This window comes from Acyrthosiphon pisum, chromosome A1 (assembly GCF_005508785.2).
Source record: "Acyrthosiphon pisum isolate AL4f chromosome A1, pea_aphid_22Mar2018_4r6ur, whole genome shotgun sequence".
Classification (NCBI taxonomy): domain Eukaryota; kingdom Metazoa; phylum Arthropoda; class Insecta; order Hemiptera; family Aphididae; genus Acyrthosiphon; species Acyrthosiphon pisum.
Window position 1 is genome coordinate 50,753,837 of NC_042494.1, and position 22,171 is coordinate 50,776,007.

Consider the following 22,171-nt stretch of genomic DNA (forward strand, 5'->3'; position numbering starts at 1 on the left):
TAATTACAGTCACGAAAGTCATGTTACGTTTAGTAGAAATTATAGAAGGTACAAAAACAAAATGTTTATGATATTATAGATTTGGTCTATAGATTACTAAGTTAAAATATTAAAAAGTGTGGTTAATACGGCATTATTTGGAGATAATAAGTTGACAACTTTTTTTGTTTCTTACATAAAAATAATTTTTACATTTCTGGTTTTTTCTGAGCATTGTGTAATTTAGCTTATAAGTTATAGCACGATAAAATATCTTTAAAATGGAAAAAAATTACTATAAAAAGTTGAAAATTTTTGAAGATACAATAGCAAATGTCTGGTAAGTTTGGTTTTGTTGAAGTTCAATTGCTCACAAATAAAAAAATAAAAAAGTTAGACCCTCCCATTAAAGGATTTTTTTTTCATAACTTCAGGTATTGTATCATATAATGATGCATGCCGGCCACTTCCTCGTGGGACATATTGGGACACACTGTATAATATGATTGAATATGATTGCAAACCCATATTTCAATTTTGTTAAACAAATTAAATATCCGTGTTAAAAATCTGTGAGGTTTACATTTAAAGGAGAGCCTACTGTAAATAACGAGCATTTAATTTGTCTAGGTCCTAGGACAATGCCGTGTTCAGCTAGTTAAATAAAATATGAAACTAGGTATTATCAACAGCAGCAGGAAGCATGAATATTTTTTCCCATTTATACAACTGTAAAGTTTTGAGTACAGCTTTTATATTAGATTTATACCTTATTGGCCAGCTAATATATTATTTATTGCTTTTAATTAAATATGCTGTAAATTAAATATATTATGAAGAGTACAATATAAACAATATAACAAAACAAGTTCCCACGTGTGATATTTACTAGGTAGTCAATATACCAGAAGTCATTATTAGTAAAATGTCAGTGTCAACAATGACCAGAAGATTTTGTATGAGGTGGTTAGTTCTAGGTTCTGTTTACATTTTGGCCTTCTTCCTACAGTAATTTGTAAGAGTCACTTGGGGCCCTTTAGCCAAGTTGTGAAGATCAAAGTTATCTATTCAGGCATATGTAAATATGTTTGAGTTGAATATTTATTTATTGTCAATATAATATATATATTCTAACCAAAATGAACCTATTGTAGGTTTAGTGTGTACTCTTAAGGTTGCCGGAACTTGTAAACTGTGTGATAGGGAATAAGTCATTTCTCTTTGTAGGTACCTATATTTGCTAAATAAATATATTCCAAAGGCTACAATTATAATAACAAGTATAACATATATTTTCAAATAATATAACTTTGTATGCACGATATAAATCAACATTTTAATCAAAAAATAACTTATTAGATTCTGAGCGTAGCAAAAAAATGTATTGATTTTACAATGACTATGTGTATGTTTTTTTCTGTTGTCAACTTTTGGGACACTAAAAATACTCCTATTTTTTATCTCAACATATTATCTGATAGGAAAGTGAACCATTGGTACATTAGGGAGGTAAAAATATAAAATGTCCAGTAGTTTTAATTAGCGTAAAGAAAAAAAAAAGGTGGGTAAGTGGATGTCACTCTGCTGTACAGTAGGTTACAAGTGGGTCACTGTATAATGGATGGTATTAAATTTGAATTCAATGATATAATATCATTGTATAAGAAAAATGATTCTGAGCGGAGACGGTATGTCAGTCTAGGTATAAGATATATTATACTTATATCTATGGTATTAAAAAAATAAATTGACCTATAATAGGTACCTATAAAAAATTCCAAATTAATCATATCACAATATCCATTAGGTACTTATAACGCGTTATACATCAGCAACAAACCGTGATACTATCATAGATATATAATAGTATACTTTAGAAGTTTCAAGCACCCACGAATAATATTATACAATCACAACAAAACAACTAAAATAGTTATTCCAGGTTTTTTATTATGTAATTTCGTCCAAATTTGAACTTAAAATGACTATAAAAATAAACTGTGCTTATGTATTTCTTAGAATTTTTGGTAACAGAATTAACTACTTACGTGGAATCTTGTTTTAAATTTTCAATCCTTAGATATAAAAGTTGAACATTTTTATAGATTTTTAGCTACGAAATAATTATTCAATTTTAAATTTGATAAATTTTGTCAAAATTCGATCTTTAAATGCTTATAAAAAAAAATTGTGCCTATGTATTTTTAATATTTTTCAACTGCTATTGTAACAATATATCAGGAGCATTGTATTCAATTTTTACACTTTTTGGACCAACAGATAAAACTTAATTGATATTTATAGAAGAAAAAAACTAAAAAAATTGAAAACTGACAATGTCCGTAAACAGCGTAAAGAGTCAAATTATTTTCAAAATTTTATCGTATATAGAAAATGCTAATATAAACATTCAGTGAAATTTTAAAGTATCTACAGTAGTTCGTTTTTTAATTACAACAAAATAAGAAAATCGTTACGTGAGAAATCGAGTGAATATCGAATGTTGTAAAAATATGAATTTCAAACGCTCATAAAAATTTTATTTGACTTGCTTGTAGACATTTTTTTTTTAAATGGTAGACAAACTTATGAGGAAATTTTATATTACATTTTCAAATCTTAGATTTAAAAAAAAAAAATTTTTACGAATTCTTAACTCAAAATAATTTGCAAATTTTCGTGATTTTTACATATTTTGTCAAATTTTGAACTTGAAATGCTAATAAAAAAAAACTGTGACTATGGATTTTTAATTTTTTTTATCTGCCTTTGAAGCAATATAATAGGAACCTTCTATTAAATTTTCAAGCTTTTTTAATCAACAAATAAAATTTTATTGATATTTATAGAAAAAAAAAACTAAAAAAAATGGAAACTGAACATGTCCGTTAACAGCTCAAAATAAATCAAAATATATGAAAAATTTTATCGTGTATAGAAAATGCAAACATAAACGTTCAGTCAAAGTTTTATGCACCTACGGTCATTTGTTTTAGAGTTGTACCAAAAACCAAAATCGATTTTCTCGAAAACAGATTTTGCGTAAAAATTCCAGTTTTCCTTAATTTTTCTTTTGTTTTTCACGTTCCATTTGAAATCTACTGGGAAATTTTTACTTTTGACTCCCCAAAGTACCAACTAGATTCACTTTGCTATCAGAAAAGGTCATGTTGAAGAAAACCCAAGAACTTTTACTGTCCTAAAAGGTGATGACAGACACAAAAATAAAAAATAAATAAAAAAAAAAAAAACACACATCATTGTAAAATCAATACATTCATCGTTTCACTCAGAATCTAAAATAAAAGAAATTTCTACACAAAACCAATTTTTAATTTTTAATAAAATGAATTTAAATAACATTTAAAATAGAAAATAACACAGCAACATTTATGTCAAATACACAATCTTAACAGCCCTTTTGGATTTTGATTTCAAATACTAGACAAGATGGTTCTGGTAGCTCCACAAGATAATCATAATAAATATGGCCCAACAGAATAAAAATTAAAAGTATATTATAAAGAAAGCTGTAAGCTCGTATACCAAATTATTACTCGGCCCTTCTGGCTCAATAATATAAAAAGTAAATAATAATAATAAAAAACTCACATTAATTGTGGAGCGCAGGTTGGCCAGTAGTTCCCATATCTATAATAATATAAGAAATAATAAAAAATAAATAAATAAATAATACAATATGTTTCACACAATCTGCGCTCATATGATTCAAATGTATAACAGTGATATAGCGTCGATTAGCACACACTCGAACAACAATAATTAAATAAATGGACCACAATAGTAAAACAATAAAAGTAAGTTAATAGAAACTGGCTAATCCAGTATGGTCACTGCGATGGCACAAAAATATAACAATACACTTTTACTATTAGATAAACACACACAAAAAAATATAATATAATAATAATTTGGCACACGCTGCGCCGTCGTCACAAGACAACGTACGAGGTCCATGTCTTCGGCACCGCCCATTCAACATTTTGATTTTAAACCCGGGGCTTTTGTTTATGCTCCGTTTGTGCTTCCCTTCGCCTGTGCTCGGTACCTTCCAAAGTCAACGTACGGTACAGATCAAAATCACGGGTGCCATGTTAAAATATTATATTCACAATATAGCCGCACCTGTGGCATGCGATAACGCTCAATATAATATAATCCACATACCTAACATAATATAATGGCCGACCAAGTTGATTCATCCGATTTTCTATCCTTAATCAACGTCAAGGTCCATCCTCGTCAAATCCGTTCTACGATTCCTTTTCATGTCCCTATATTATGTCCTAGCAATTATATGAAAAACGATTAGCCTACCTATTATGCGTTTAATGTTAATATGGCCAATGAGGATCCCTCTATATCAATCTTTAATTATACCATATACATATATATTAATTTGGCTTAATGATTTAATTTTAACATATTTATTTTAATTTTTAAAAATGTCTAATTTATAATTTATTAATCTATTACGAGTATTATAACTGTAGTTACTGTAATTATGTAATTATATTTGTAACATTTTGAAAAGAGATGTGAGAGTTTTTGAGATGTAGTGATGAATGAGTGAGTGAGTGGTATTTTGTACTGAATACTACCTATAATAAAGTACTAGTAGGTTTTTTACCTATTATCGCCAATCCAATTTACGGGAAACGGATACAATACATTATATATTAATATATCATATTAGTCAACCAATATTACTATTATGTACAAAAAATAATATAAGTTATAACAATAATGACGATACACAGTAGTGGTGCTGATTAGTATGAACGACAGATGGCGCGATTATTACCGTTTTGGAGAGTTTATCATGATAGTTCTGTTACGTTACAAGTTCCACACAATAATTTTGTTTTATGATAGAATAATATGTTGTAATATGTGTTAAGTAGAAAATAAGTCTTATTGAGAATCTCATTATAAATATGATGTTGAATTAAAATTGTCTAGCTAATTTTTAAAATAATTTTAGGCCATCTACAAATAGTAATAGTAATTACTATTTACAGACTTACAGTTACGGAAAGCAGAACTAAATCATTAATGCAAATTAAAAATAAGTTAGGTGATAAATAACCGCCTTGTGAGACTCTAGATGTGACCAAAATAGGAGTGGGATACATTGTTATTTATTATACTTAATCATTTGAGGTCTATTGCATAAATATGATACCAATTTCAAGGATTTGCCAGTAAATCCAAATTATTTTAACTTACATAATAAAGATTCATTGTCAATCGAATCGAATGTTTTTTTTAGGGTTCTGTACGGTAAAACGGGACCCTATATGTCGCGTATCGGTTGAAATGTTATCGACTATCGAGTAATAACCGGAATGATAATATTGTTATCGACTTGTGAGGCCGACGGGTTGGCCCTCGATCAATTTTGTATTGTATATAATTTAGTTAGTCGTCGAAAAAGAGCGAACGTGACATGTCGACTCCGCATTATAGTAAAAATAAAAGTATTTAATATTCTATTTGCTCAATTTCTTATAAATTATTAATTAAAATAATAGTCTAATCAACCTGAGTATCCGAAGTAACCAGTAAAGGAAACTTACAGTCCACTCCGCAACACTATACTAAGGCTCCGCGCTGTCCGTCCGTCGGTCCGTCTGTCACCAAGCTGTATCTCATGAACCATGAAAGTTAGAAAGTTGAAATTTTCACAGATTATGTATTTCTGTTTCGCTATAACAACAAATACTAAAAATTCTAGAATATATAATATAAGCAGTGTTGCCAACATGTTTATAGCTGATGATGGTACGGAACCCTTCATGCGCGAGTCCGACTCGAACTTGGCCGATTTTTTTATATCAGCGTACACTGCATCTCAGGGGCGGACTGGCTATTTTTGGCCTGGGGTGCAAAATTAATTAGGGGCCCGTAATTTTTTTTTCAAACCTACCTAAATTAGGAAAGAGCCCTTAGTTTTATAAGTAAATATAAAAAAAAAAATTAAGAATAACATGTTGTTTATTTGTAGAGATGTTGAAATATGTTATTTTATTTTTATTTTGTATAATACCGTATTATACCAGTATTATACATTTATACCGTATATCAACTGTGGTAATCGGGGGCCCGGATCATAAATACAAACGGGGGCCCGGGGTGCTACTTGGTGTATAGCACCGTGGGCCAGTCCGCCCCTGCTGCATCTACTTGGTTACCCTAGCTATATTATCGAATGTCGATTTGAAATTGGTACTTGGTAGTTTAATATTATACTAGTGACTTAGTTAACAATTAAGTTGCAGTTGTCATTATATTATTAGGTACAAAAAAGTCATACAATTTAAAACTTTATGTAAAACTGAAATAAAATAAAAACAAATGAAAACTTATTTACATATACCTACATAATATTATAGTTGATAGTAATAACCTATTAGTTATTATAACTAAGTAATAACTGCAATATATTTACAGCAGGACAATTTACGCAGCGCCGCGCGCCACGGTCTTACGCTCTATTAGTTGTTACCTCATCGGAGTAATTGCAATATAATCCACCAGAGAGCGTGTATAGTTTTTTTCTTAGCAATCGTGAATACCTAAAAATGTTGTCAATAATAAAGGCTTCAGAGGCTCAGAGAGGCTCAGAAGCCCCTCTAATTAATAATTATATTTTCAAATATTAGTAGGTATTCGACGTTGGATCACGTGCAAGTGCGCAACATAGACAGAACGTATTACACAAGATATACACAAAATATATAATATTTAAGACTGATAAATAAATGATTATGTAATAATGCGTTAGTGGTTAGTGTACAACTAACTCCACTCCGTCTGTAACCACCCTTCAACCATTAGGATTGTCCGAAAACGCTGCAGTTACAAATTCTATTTTTAGCGTTAGGTTAATTAAGATACCTCCATGGCTCCATAGATAAAAAGAACATGGATTGGACACATGATTTAAGATATAACCTCATGCGCATATATCAAAAATCTATATATATATAAAAATCTAATGCTGTTTGTTATAGTCTCGCTAAAACTCGAGAACGGCTGGACCGATTTAGCTCATTTTTGTCTTAAATTATTTGTGGAAGTCCATAGAAGGTTAAAAGGTGAGTGAGTATGAAAATGTTCGAAATTAATTTTTTAATATTAAATTTAAATTTACATGCCTATTTTGGATATTCCCTTGATCGACCGCGATAGTAGGTTTTCAGCTACCTGTAACCTGACCTTTTTTCTTTTGTGTGTGTTTTATCGTCAGCAGCGTGTAGGTATGAATTGTTCCGAGAAGTAAGACTCCACAATTTATCTATATTAAAATCTATATATATTCCGAAATACTCAACCGATTTTGATATATATGCGATATATATATATGTGCAAGATACGTGTGCAATGTACGATATACGAATATGACCCATTATGTTTATCTGTAATTACCAGGAGAAGATATTTACGAAAGAAAATTTTAGGAAAACCCACCGGAAAAGTAGGAAATCTGGATTTAAAAAAATACAACAGTGGCGTAACAGTGTATTATATATTGGTTGCTATTGGTTCATCGGGCATGTTTGTTGATTTGTATTATTATTTTTTGTCAATATATATATATATATATTTTATAAATTAATGTTTGTGTGTAGATTAAACCTCTGGGAAGAAGACAGACTAATTTAGGAATGGTTAAATTTGTTTTTTTTTTTAATTCATCTGATATTAGTAGTTATGTTAGGTTAGGATTTTGTATTAATTGATTATATTAATCCACCATAAGTGGAATACGACAAACTTGGTATAACTTTGATACTTTAGAGTTAAATCATATTCCTACGTACAAACAGCACGGGGCTACCGTAGGTAGATTGACAAACTGATAATATACTATTGCGAATCAGAATTTTTATTCCGGGAAACGGATAAGTTAAGATACATTTTGGACACCATACACCGAATATAAAATAACGAATTGAAAAAAGTTTGAGTCAAATAGAGTTGGTACATTTAACGGGCATTGAAGTGCATAAATAATAAACATTTTCAGCTATGCGTACAAATCCCATCCACACTATCTACTGACTTCTGTATAGAAATCTGTGACTTCACCATAGTATCATACATCATATTGTTTTCAATTATTAGAATATTAATTTGAAATGCATTTCCATATAGTAATTTTTTGTGATATAAAATTAAGAACATTTTTATTTTATAATTATTAATAAATTACATACTATACCCACTAAAATCTACGGGCTCGTGGTCAACATACAATATTTGATTCATATTATATTCGTACCATAGATATGTACAACAACTAGATAGCCGTCTTATACTACAGTTGTGACCAATGTTGAAATCGTCCGCCATCTATAAAGCAGGAAACGTTTACATTTATTTTACATTTATTTATATACATATATATTTATCTATACATAATATATATACCTACTATGATAATATTATTTTGTAAACATTGCCTGCTTTGTAAATGGCGGCCGATTTCGATGACAAGAAGGAGGCGATTATCTAGTTGTCGTATATATTTATGATTCGTACCTATCAACTTAAATTTTATCCCATATCTTGAACATAATATGATTATGAATAAACCACGGAAGTCCCTCTGTTACATAGTATTATAGTAGGTTAGGTGTAACTCTTATGACTTGTGTCAAATTTGAATTGAATTGCACGATGAAGAAATTTCTGAGTGGTGATGGTCTACTAGGATAAAATGTTTATAGAATTGCAGCTATGACAAAATACAAAATAATGTAAAATTAAGACACTTATAAAAAAAATGTGTGAATATTTAATTAAAAAATGTATTAGGTCATCACTGTAAGAAAAGCTTGTGAGGAACCTCGTATTATATTTAGAGCCATTTTCATTCACAAACAAAAATTGTATCATACGTAAGTCAAATAAAAACATAAAAAGTTGAAATGTCATTTCTAAAAATAGCTTAAAAATGCTAAGACTCAAAAAGAGTATCATGTCTATATAATTGCAATGTATACATTTTTTGTGAAAATGTATAGTTGCAATGGTTGTCTATAATTTATAACTTAAAAGTTATTAAGTTGCCACAACAAAGTAATACGTACCGATGTTGTCTACAATTGAAAACACGAAAATGTTATAGTTTTTTTCGTAATAGTTTTTTTCACCTAATTATTTTTAAAAGCTCTGTGGAATTTATCCATCCAATGGTACAAGCTAGATTCAATTTTCTACCAGAAAACTTTTTCGTAGTTGATGATTTAAGTATTTTTTGTACTATAAAATATTTTATCAGAATTTCAGAAGGATATCTTTTCTTGTTGATCTTCTTAAAATGTTTATCTCATAAATTATAATTTAAGTTATTTGATTATCACCAAGTAGTGAATATTTTTATATTTTATCGATTACCTTCAAAAGTATACATATCCTTAAGCATTATGTTCTGCAAGCGATTCCAAATAGATTATTTTCCACTGTCTGTCTGTCTGGTTTGTATCTATATATAATCATACATATGGAACCTTTTAAAAGCAAATATATTCATTGTCACACACTATGACGGTATTGTTGGTTTAGGCAATATGAAAAAAGCTGATAATATAACGTGAGGTTTAAATTGAGTATAGGTTTTTGCAGAATAGTAGTGACACAAGTTTCAGAGTAGGATTTTGGCCGGGGATTTGTGTTGGGAAATGTGGTTTTGATGTACAATAATTCTGAAGCTGAATGACAAAAAGTTGTAGGCTGTCACACTAAACATCTGTGACTTGTCGCCAAAAATTATTATTGTTACCACTTTGTTCAAACACAAAAAGAGAATAATAATCGTTACGGTTACAAATGTTAATGTTAATTTTATACTTTTTAAAAAACTGTTAGCAACACAATATTAATTTATCTATGAATATTGAACATACTATACATATTATCAATGTTCTAGGAAAATGGTCATAAGTGATAAGTACATTTTAATTATAACGTGGTTGGTATAATCATATTTTTGCTTGACTTAAAAAGGTACCTATGAACGAAAATATTTAAAATATTTTAATTACTATATTCTAATAAGAAATAATTATTTAATATCCTTCACTTGCTTCAAACAATAATAATAAAATATTTTTACCGAATAAATATTTATATTGTTAAAATACTTACTTATACTATAATATGTCTATTATTGTCTATAATCTATATCAAGCAAATGTTGTAAAATATATTATGATAATAAAAATAAATAAGTATTTATTTTAATTCTGAGCGGAGTTTATTTATTTTTTTATCCTGTATACAAAATTTCTACCAAAAGGAGTGCTTCGATTTCAACATGTAGTATCTTTTATTTTAGAAAATTGGATCAAGATGGTACTTTGAAGAGGTCATTTTTCGATTTTCTCAATAGTTATTTAACGCCACGGTAAAAGCTTCCGACGAATTACAAAAAAAAACCGCTAAAAATGGGTTTTTAATTTCTGACGTTTTGTTTATCACCATAGAAACTATTAAAAATAAAATTTCGATTTTAGTTATTTTGTTGTAATTTATAATATTAATTCAACTTACAGGCTATAATAAAATATAAAATATCCAGACTGACAAACCGTCTCCGCTCAGAGTCGTTTTTCGTATACAATGATAATATGATACAATTGAATTCAAATTTAATACAATCCATTATATAATGACCTACTTGTAACTTAGGTACTGTATAGCAGATCGACATCCACTTACCTTTTTTTTTTTTTATAATATTTATATATTATAATAACACACATATTATCCCAATAAGTAAATACAATAAAACTTCCGTTAACGGTCACCTCTATGTAACGTTCAATTTTTTTGGTCCTACCTAGTGTTATTCTACCTCTGTAGGACGGGCACCTCTAAATAGCGGTCATTTTTTACGGTCTCTTCGGTGACCGTTATATGGAAGTTCTACTGTATAATCGTTCGCCTACAATAGTTATGACTTATGACTTATATGGTACATCAGATATAATAAAGAAGCAAAGAAATATTACTTTTATCCACAATCTACAAATCGAATTATAGTTTACTCACACTTTCAATAGCACCTTCCAAAAATACTGATGGAAATCATAAGATAAAAAAGTTATAAAAGTCAATAACGCAGTGTAGTTTTTAAGAATCATTACCAGGGTTGGCAAAAACCCAGGCTTTTTAGAAAAAACCCAACCAGGCTGGGTTTTTTTCAAATAAAACCCAAAAAAAACCCAAAAACCCGATGGGTTTTAATGTAAAAGTAATAATGGGTGGTTTTATCGGGTTTTTTTCAGAAAAAACCCATCCAAAAACCCAGTGGGTTTTATTGTAAAATATTAATGGGCGGTTTTATCGGGGTTTTTTCTGAAAAAACCCATCTGAAAAAAATAAAAATTGGAATTTTTTTCATGTATTAGCTGCCCTGTTTTTTGTTTTTTCTATTACCTATTTAATATTTTAATACCTTATTAAAAATAAAAGATTTCTATTGACTATTAGTGTGTAATTTTTTCTATTTTATTCTTTAAATTGTACCTACCTAATTGAAAAAATAATTATTAAGTTTTTTTCAAATCAATTTAATATTTTAATGATAAAAATAAATAATACCTATAAGGTAATTTTTTCTGAAAATTAACACAAGTTAAAAAAAAAAATAAGAGTGAACTTCTATTTTATCCAGAAAAGTAACCCGGGTTTTATGGGTTTTTTCAAAAAAAAATTAGTGGGTTTAACCCAGAAAAGCAGCCCGGGTTTTTTCGGGGTGGGCTTTTTCGTGCCAACCCTGATCATTACCCGGCAGTAAGTTATTCAGTTATTGCGCTTCAATTACTTTTTCAGTATCAGCAGAAACGCAGATTGTTTAAAGCCATATAAAACATTTAATCTCTTAACAGGTTTCCTAAAAATTCATGAAACTAATTTAAATTTAACATTGTTTAGAGTCATTCATATACCATATTATGCTGTTATAATATAAACAAATTTGGTGTAATTAATTTTTAATAGACTACATTATAACGAGCATCGTTACCACCGAATCATTCATATGGACAACATCGAAGCGAAGATCATAATTTACTAAGAGTGGTCTAAGAGGTAATTATTTTTTCTACACTATAATTCACGACTCATGTATATTACTAGAAAATACCTCCCTATTAAATGTTACACTCCAAGATCAATCCCTATATTATTTGTCAGAGCTATTACATATAATAATGACGCCCAATGTGGAGACACTCAGCGCTTAATAATATTTTTTCTCTAACATATTAAAATGTTAGGTTTTTCTAAAATATGACTATCATTTTTCTACTAACTAGTTGTTTTATAACACTCAAAACGTTCTTTATACATTTTTGATTGATCCGCAAAATGACTATGATTCCTAATATTGGTTACTTTTTTAAGATTCTGAGTGATGCTAAGGATGTAATGGATTTACATTTATATTTGATTTTAATAATAATAATAATACATTTATTTTATTTATTTTATCTACCGTATCTTTAGAAAACATATAGTTTTTAATAAAGTATAATAAATTCAAAACTTCCTAGTGGCCATGATGAATTATGCTTTATAATTTAAAAGTAGAAAAGGACTTATAAGTAGGCACTATACAACTTAATACCTACTATGATAACTAATGCACCAAAGCTTCTCAAATATCTAGTTACTGGTTAATATGAACAAAATAGGTTTTACCCATGTTTATATCAGTTAGAAAAATATGAAAACATTGTTATTATATTTATTATTTTTGAATCAACAAATAAAATGTTCATCCCTTAAATAAATATTATCTTTGAAAAAATACTACAGCTATGCATTTATTAGTGTTAATAATTTAATATAGATAATTGAAGTCTACCCTATGTTTAATAATACTACAAAATATTTAGTATTAATAAATTTTGATTATTTGCAACCAGGTACATGGGTTAAAGCAAGTATATAATTTAACTTCAAACAGCGGTTGATAATAATTATTAAAATGATTTAAAAAAATATAAATGTAATAAATATAAAATGTAATAAAATTAATGTATTTTATTATTTAGTTTTTGATTTACAATTTAACCAAACCTATAATAGTTCATAATAATTTAAATAAGTTAATTTGTTTATCAAGTCTGTTAGATTGGAATAATTACAATGGTTCAGCGGTCATATTATAGTGGTTAATATGTATAGAGTTTATTAACAATATTTGTAGAGAGCACTCCAATCATAGTCCTTGAGCACCATAACGGTTGAAAGTCAGACTAAACATAACATAGACATAATACCTCGAGCATTCAAGCCTAGTCCATAGAATATAATTCCGTGTATACAATATGTAAAACCTCATAAACAATTATTGATGTTTTAAACAGTAAATTTAAACCTAATGAAAAAGTCCTATTATTTGAACTTTTTTTGTAGTATTTGTTATAGCATTATTTTATGATATTATTATAACTTTTATTACTCACATTATTTTATATCTTGCAATATTCACAATTAAAAATAAAATTTATAAGTTCACCCAATGTTGCATTTGTTAAATTTGTTATTCTAATTAACAATCAAAGTTTGTACGAAATGTGTTTTATGGTTTACTAAATAATTAAAAAAGTGACTTTTCTGGTTTTTTCCCTGTACTCTTAAATTATCACTAATAACTATTATTTAGAATATTATAATTAAAAATATATATGAATGATTAGCCAATGGCAGACGGCACTGTTCGCAGATATTGCACTACCTAATAATGCATAATATATTAATATACACTATATGGCTATATACTCTGACAACAGCCATTAATATATAGTTGTAAATGTATAATATAAACATCGTGAATTGAGATAACCGTACGTTATCAAATGAAGGCATCATAATTCCTAATATTGTTATGAAAAAAATGTAGATGCCAAATATATACCTAGCCTATAACGCCTTAACAATATAGCCATGGTGTAGTGTTAGGGGTGGAGTAGCTCTAAAATGCTTATACCGGGATAACAGAAATTTTAGGCAACTTATACTAATTTTAAATTTAAACCTCACTAGCATCAATATGGAATGAATAGTATAACAGTTTGAATTGTTGATAGGGATACATTTTAGAATATTTATTTGATTGACACACATTTTTGCCATAATAGGTATCAACCATCAAAATATTTAACGAGAAAACTTTCTATAAATACCATCCACTGCACAACTAAGTGTTACCCCAATGGCCAATACCTTAGTAATATACCAATATATAAATAAGTTACTTATTCCTACCTATATAATATATGTTTAATAAAATACATTTTCACCAGCCATTTTTGGAAATTCATACTTTCAAATGATAATTTAATATCTTATAAAATAAAGAATTTTATACCAAAAAAACATGCAACAAAATAATCTCAACATAGTTTGAACCTCCTCCCACCGCTCAAAAATAAAAACGAAATTCAGGTCTCCCCTCAAATTTCCCCTAATAAATTCAAGTTTAGATATTTATAGCTTTTAAAACAGCGAATATAACTCTTACCCCATATATTCTTATAAAACAAATTAATACACAAACGAAAATGTTGAAGATTTTTATTGTCTCGTGGCATCCTAGACTAAGAAATGGTCTATAACATTTTTGTGTTTTTGTTTTAGGTATACAGTCAAACTTTAAAAGTAATTTGGTTTATTTGCCTATTTATATAATATCTAATACTATATTCATTCATATTTATAAGTAAATTACTAGTTGCATCAAATGACCGTATTGATTAATAAGTCTTAATATTTCGTATTAAATACATAGAATTATGTCAAGGAGTAACACATACTTTCATTCTATGATACACCTTTTACTCTGTTTAAAATGTACTTCGATAGAAAACATTTATTTTAAGCTTTTAAAATCAAAACATTTAATACAATTTATATTATAAGTTTAAATTTTAGAAAAAAAATTGTTTACTTAAAAATATAAATTTATTTATAAATTATAAATATGTACCTACCTACATGTTTGGTACATTTGGCTAATTAAAGAATATCAAGAGCCAAATGAAAATGAAAATAATTATTTGAATTATCATTTTGAATAAATTATATTTATAAAAATGCGACACCTCATTCAAAAAGTGTTATGTTTTACTGATAATAGCATTTAAATTATTAAGTAAATTATAACGCACAAGTTCCATTTAAAAATAAATCAATTTCAGTGTAATTTTATATTAGCATGCTTTTAACCATGAAGTGTATGCATTATTCAAAAAACTTTATTAATTAAGATATATTTTTTACTTCTTCTGCAATTACAATATTTTAATTTCTAAGTCTATGCTTGTTCACTTGTATGTATATCACTTTGTCTTTTTTTCTTAATTATATTCTTAATTTACCGGGGAATATTTCTCAACTACGACTATACAGAGGTAAGTAATGAAGATAAAATTTAAGACAGGACATACCTACCTACTAGTACCTACTCTCAGCTATTAGTTATTACCTATTTCGTTGAGTAGAATTTTAAGTTAATTTTTACAGAACAAGTTCTCTGAAGTCAATAAAATGAAAGCATTAAATGTAGAATTGAGATATTTAAAAATTAGCTTATAGGTGCATATAAATATTAAAGTATACCTATGGTATACCTACTGGTAAAATATTATATTAAACCAATAATTCATATACTTTTATATACAAAAAAATAAAATATCATTTTGAGGAGTCTGAAATTCTGAAATAATGTGAAGATTACATACAAGTTAAAAATATTAGATCCCTTCCTTTTCATTTTTTACCTATATTTATTCCTATCGTTTTCCTGTTGTCTCATAGGTATTTACAATTATTCAACTAACACAGACCTGTGATAGAAGAACTCAATAAGGTAATTGATTTTTATGAAGTTTTGAAGTATAATATTTCTTATTAATTCTCATTTTGTAATAAATAATATGTTATAATTAATAAACTACTGATTATAAAAATTATAATTATGTATCTACAGTATACTATATTAAAAAATATATCAATAAATTTGTTATTTTAGTAAGTACCTAATAATTATAATTGTATTATTTTAAACTTAAAATTGGATACCTGTGTCATTATCTATATTTTAATTTAATCATTATTCAACTAAATGGTTTCAATTACTTTTACCATACACTTCAAAGGCTAATTGGGTATCCCAATACCTATCTTTCCACTTCAATAATGTCCTTTGTACCAAAATTAGAATTTGATATTGTGTAAAATGAGACACTAAATTATCATCATGAAAGTTTTTTTTTATGAAGACTGATATTTTTATTTAAATAATAATTTATAATATTATAGTATGTATTATTAATTTTTTTTAAAACTAAAAACCCCTTTTGGTGTTACAATGTTACATAATCATATAATTAGTATGGATCGACTGGAATAACACTAAAATAAATATACTATACAATAAATCAAGAAATATATTATTTATTATGATTGTAGTGAGTAAAAAATATTTTGAGTGGCCGGTTTACTTGCAGTTTATAAGTTATTAATTGACAAAGGAGTCAATTCCTTAATATATAATTTTGTTTAGCACATATACTATTGATAATTGCAGACTGCAGACATATTGTTATATTATAATATTATATTATTATGGTATGAGTAATATGTAACCTTTTAACCTGGAAGCAACAACGTTTGTATAAATAAAATAAAATAAAACAAATATTCAAAACATTATCATATGTTTATTCTTTTTTTGAATAGCTCTTAAAATCAAAATCAAATTTAATACTTATACTAATTATTAACTTATACTAGGTACCTATTTATATAAAAAAAAATAAGTTATAAATTATTTGAGAAAATATACATAATATTATATTACCATATTTTCACAATACATTTTTAACATAGAAAATCATCATTCAAACATATTATCATTTTGTATTATTGAACGATACCTATGTTGATAATTATATAAAAAAAATTATTATTCGAATGGAAGGTATGATAATACACCTGTTATAAAATATGAATTTGACGATGATAATATAATGACTAATAAAAGGCATATTATATAATATGTTAAAATTAAAATTAAATATAATAATATTATTATTGTAGAATTATGGGATTTCATTACTGTATAATAATTATAATACATAATTTATCGGAATATTCTTACTAATACAATATTTTTTTTATACATTAGTCTCAGCTATTATTCAATTATGAATACTTTTGTTGCTGTATATTAAATTAAATTACTTATTTAAATTTTTTTTTTTTTATTATAAGCTAAGATATTCCTAGCCTAAGTAAGGCTATCTATATCTAGGGATATTTGACAATATACTTATTTTTTAACAGGTAATAACATGATAGTTAAAATATTTTTAAGTACTAAGGATAATTAACAATATTATAAGATATACAGAAGTAACAATTTGATTACAATAATATTAAATATTTACATATTTACAATAATTTAATAACTGTATGTAACAGAGAGGTCGTAGAGTTATCTGGAAGAAGCGCGTGTGTTGAGTGAAGATTTGGATGTTGAGAAGTGGCTTAGTGTAGGACGACCTCGTTTTAATCGACGATGAGTTGGGTGAGTGAGAAGGTTGTAGTGAACTGCACCTGATGAGTTTGGAAGAGAGCAGTGGAAATTTTTTGCTAATGTTTTTATATGATCTTCGATTTCTTGGATTTGAAAGTCTATGTGGAGATTTACATTTCTGACAAACCATGGGGCATTTGCAATTATTCTGAGGACTTTGTTTTGGACAATTTGCATTTTTTGACGTGCGAGGATGCACAATTACCCCATATCGGGCAAGCGTAGGTAAGAACTGGGTGTATAATTTGTTTGAAAATTAGGATAGAGCATTTTTTTTGTATAGTTGAATTTTTGTTCAGGATGGGATAAAGCATTGAGATGCGCTGGTATGCTTGCTGGACTGTGTATGCAATGTGTGGCCACCACGTGAGTCGTTTGTCAAGGATATAGTCTGTAAACCTTTATATCTATTTCATGGATATATAATAGAATTATATATTTATGTCTAAAGTATATTTCATTATTTTCATTTATTGTTATTAAAGTAAATTATGTTACTATAATTGGTACTACAGGAGGTTGATTTAGTGTTTGTCGAAAACATTGCATAATATTAATTTTTGACTCAATCCGCCTTACCGTAGAACAGAGTGAATACTAGGTGCATGGTATTAATTGGTAATGGCTTAAAATAGTTGTAATTTATCAAAATTCAAAATTCTTCAGTTCTTATAAAAAATTATTTTGGGTTTATGGTCAACTTTTATCTTAAAAATAACTACCTACACTATAATATCAATTTAGGAGGATATTGTATATTTTCATGTTTTTCGGCAGGGTGAAAAATTATTTTCATCAATAATTGGAAAAAAACTAAATTTTTTAATGTCTCCCAATTTTTCGTTATGTTTTTAGTTAAGCTACAAAAAATAGTGCAATATGACCTTAAAATTCCAAAATATTATGTTCTAAAAACTGTAAAATGTTGAAATATCAAATATGCTCAAATATATGAAGTTCTAAAATAATTTGTGTAAATGTATAATATTTAATCAGTAATCACACTATCCACACTTACTGTACTTACCTACTATCGTTACTACCTACAAAGTTCGATCGACTAGCAAAAATAAGCAAATGCATATTATGAATCTACGAGCTCTACAGCCTACAGGACTAGATACGATGTAGATAGTAGATATACCAACACGTCATAATAATGAGTATCATCGCTCATCAGCCATCACTATCTACAATTTTTTATTTGCATAACAATTAATTAGTATATTTAAATCTCCTAATTATTAAAAATTGTTTTAAATTAATGCTTACTTTAAATATATAATGATATCTGACACTTAGTACTTTTATTTGATTATATAATACTTAACCTTATATTATATATTTTTTTAAACATTACCTTTACTATATTTTATAAATTAAGTAAGAGTTGACCAAAACCAAAAATAGAAGAATTGATTGAGTCTATTTGACTGTGGCTTTTGAATCAGCAATAATTTTCAAAAACTATAATTTTTCAATAATAAAATAATATTTGTATTACCATTTGACAGTGACAAATATTGTGACATTCTGTAATCTGTATATTATGTTAAAATGTCTATCAAAAAAAGACAAGTTAACATCATAATTTATCAGGTTATAAATTATGAATTTAAAAATTTTTTTTATCTAATTTTCAATCATAATTGTACAAGAAAAATTACTAAATATTAATAATATACATTTATATAGTTAGGAATTATAACATAAAAGAGTTTATAAACACTATAGTTAGTATACTCATATGAAAATTAAATGTTTTGTTATAAATAACAGCACATTACAACAGCCCATTACCTAATAAAATTCATTATTATTTCATAAACAAAAAAAAGTAAAACATATTGCTGGTAAGTTTTATTTATGTTTCACCACTGTCCATCCATCATCACAGGCTTCAGACTCTTCACTAGACGATGAATCATCTTTCTAAATTAAATAATGATAATATAATTAAATATAAAATAAATATATATATGTTAATATGAATATATTATGTACAATATACTAGCTGTATAACTTGGCCCGAGGCAAAAAATGAACTAACTTAATATGAAGCTATATTGTTGTATCTCAGTTTGTTTCAGTGTACCTTACACTACCGATTAGTTCGGCTGAGTGTTCAATGTTAAATTCTTAGAACTTTTAAAACATTTTTAGTCAAAAAAGAAATTACTGCATCGTAATTATAACTGTCCAGAAAATACAGATCTTATTGAAATTGCGCCAATATTAACCATAAACAATTTAGGGCTTTTCAAACACTTTATAATTCATCTGCCATAATATATTTTTGTTTATTGTAAAGTTGCTATTGGTTATGAAAGATATGATTGAATATAATTTTAGACCTGTACATTATATTTGATCAAAACTATATAACTTGGTAGAAATAGAATTCCTAAAGCTAATTTTTCGACTGTTGTCCTGGGAAGGCGGAAACTAACACATGCACATCATAAACAACGAGTTAATAATACATTTGTAATTAAGTACGTACTAGATACCTTGCCGGGTCTGAAAATATATTAATCGCATAATCACATCGCCGAGTGGGATGGCTATAATATAATATAATTAAACTTCCTGTTTGACTCACTGACTGATCAACGTTAAGCCTAACTAATGATGGCTTGAGGCTTGAAATTTTCATGATACCTATTATATTATATTAATCTCATAAGTCTAAGATATTTTTCGGAAAAATGTTGTAGACAGCAATGGGGATATGGTGATACACAAATAATTTATACTCGGGTGAAGCCAGGTAATTCAGCTAGTATATTATTTAATTGTGACATAGGCACAGATGTTTTAAGCATAATTATTTTAATAGTCATAATCTTTATCAATAAAATATAGAACGTAAAGAATATATTTAATAATAAATAGTAAGCATAGCATACATAATTTATTGTTTTATTGTTTAGTCAGTGCATTCAATTAACAACCTCAAATAAATGACAGATGTTTTTTTAATTGTGTTGAATTATTGGAAATTTGCTATTTATTTAAAATCTAAATAGAAATAAATGGAAATAAACCCAATAACATCAAAAAGGTTGGATTACTATTAAATTATTTGATCACAACGAACAAGAACATAGAACACTAATGTTATACAAACTACCTTTTGTTTTTCACGTATTGGTCTAACTGGTACAATTTGAATAGGAATTATTGTAGGTAAACTTCTGAGTTCATCTATAACTTTTGTTCGGCCATCTAACGACTGGTTCCAATCAGAGTAGAGATTACAAATATGTTTACTTAAATCATCAGCAGAAGCATCTTCAAGTACAACATCAAACCCAACATCCATCACGTCTTCAATAATATCAGATATACTCGTCCAACACATGTTGTCACCTTAATTATGATGAAATAAATAAATAATTAATGTCTTGTGAAATTTAGATATCAGATGGGTATTTTATAACAATAACTCGATAAACTACTAAAGATAATGTACAAACCAGACTTTCGAAGACACTCGTGTATGTTCTTTATTAGATCACTTATTTTGAATTGCATGACTTCAGACGATCCACCCATGCCATGTTCAATAGCCAACTTTAATGTAAAAATAATAATAATGATAAATAATTTAAAAATGTGTTTTTTAGCAATATCGAAATAATATTTACTTTGAGTGCGGTCCAATTGTTGAACAGCACACCAATTATGTGCTCAAAATTCGTTTCATGGTTTAGTATAAATAAGGACATGATTGTGCGTAATACACCAGTCGCCAACTAAGATCTCAATGATATTGTGGATTAACTTAATTCGTGACCTGTGCGTACAAGCACGACTATGTTCATCGGGCAAAATTAATAATTATCGTCCTCGTGGTTAATAATTAATATTTGTAATAACATTATCATTGATAGGAGATTGATAACAGTTTTACCGGCTGATTACAAACATTGTCGTTACCCAACACGGTTGGTAACCTTGGTATCCACATAGAACAATCATGGTATCCGACGCGTATTTCCACAGAATAAATGAAAATTTTTGAAAATAGACGGAACATATTTTGTCTTGAGGGCTGTGATATTCGTATATCTTAGTCCGTGGCTGGGACCATCAGTGGCGGATAGGCCCACCGGGAATTCGGGATTTTCCCGGTAGGCCCTATCTTGTGTTAATGTATGGGGGCCCCCCGGGCCCAACTGAACCTTGTGTAATGAAGATTGAAAATAATTTTAATAAAGATTCAAATTGACTAATTTAATATTTTTAACCACTACAAGCAAAATACCATAATCATTTGGCTATAAACAATATTTATTTTTGTTCCCGTATCGGCCGTATCATTGGGAACGTTGAGATTTATTTTTAGATTAGAGTTATAGAAACCCGTATTTATAGTATCGGTAGAATACAGGCATACAGCAACTGTACTACCTAAATAATGCACCAATGAGGTATTGTGGTGGTTAAACGCTTTTATAGTTTTATTTTTATGTCCTGTTGGCTGTTGTCAGTGTCACCGTATTAATTATTATTGACTTGTTTGATTGTCAATTACTTAATAAATTA

At 27.7% G+C, this 22,171-nt stretch overlaps 1 protein-coding gene across 2 annotated transcripts; it reads right to left on the bottom strand.

The window, feature by feature from the left end:
• Positions 1–19,093: 19,093 nt before the first annotated feature.
• LOC100569200 (uncharacterized) lies at positions 19,094–21,513 on the bottom strand. 2 transcript variants are annotated; one of them, NM_001246081.1, is given in 4 exon segments: positions 19,094–19,552; positions 20,754–20,992; positions 21,100–21,196; positions 21,271–21,483. In NM_001246081.1, coding segments are annotated over 4 exon segments (489 nt in total). In that variant the 5' UTR covers positions 21,352–21,483; the 3' UTR covers positions 19,094–19,480.
• Positions 21,514–22,171: the final 658 nt, after the last annotated feature.

Bases quoted from the DNA above. Each gene is read 5' to 3' on its own strand.
- LOC100569200 (XM_029486148.1), bottom strand. From the start codon at position 21,351: ATGTCCTTATTTATACTAAACCATGAAACGAATTTTGAGCACATAATT. The intron at 21,197-21,270 runs GTAAATATTATT...TTTACATTAAAG, and splicing joins ACAATTGGACCGCACTCAAA to TTGGCTATTGAACATGGCAT. The intron at 19,553-20,750 runs GTTTGTATAACA...TATTTAATTTAG, and splicing joins TACGTGAAAAACAAAAGGTA to AAAGATGATTCATCGTCTAG.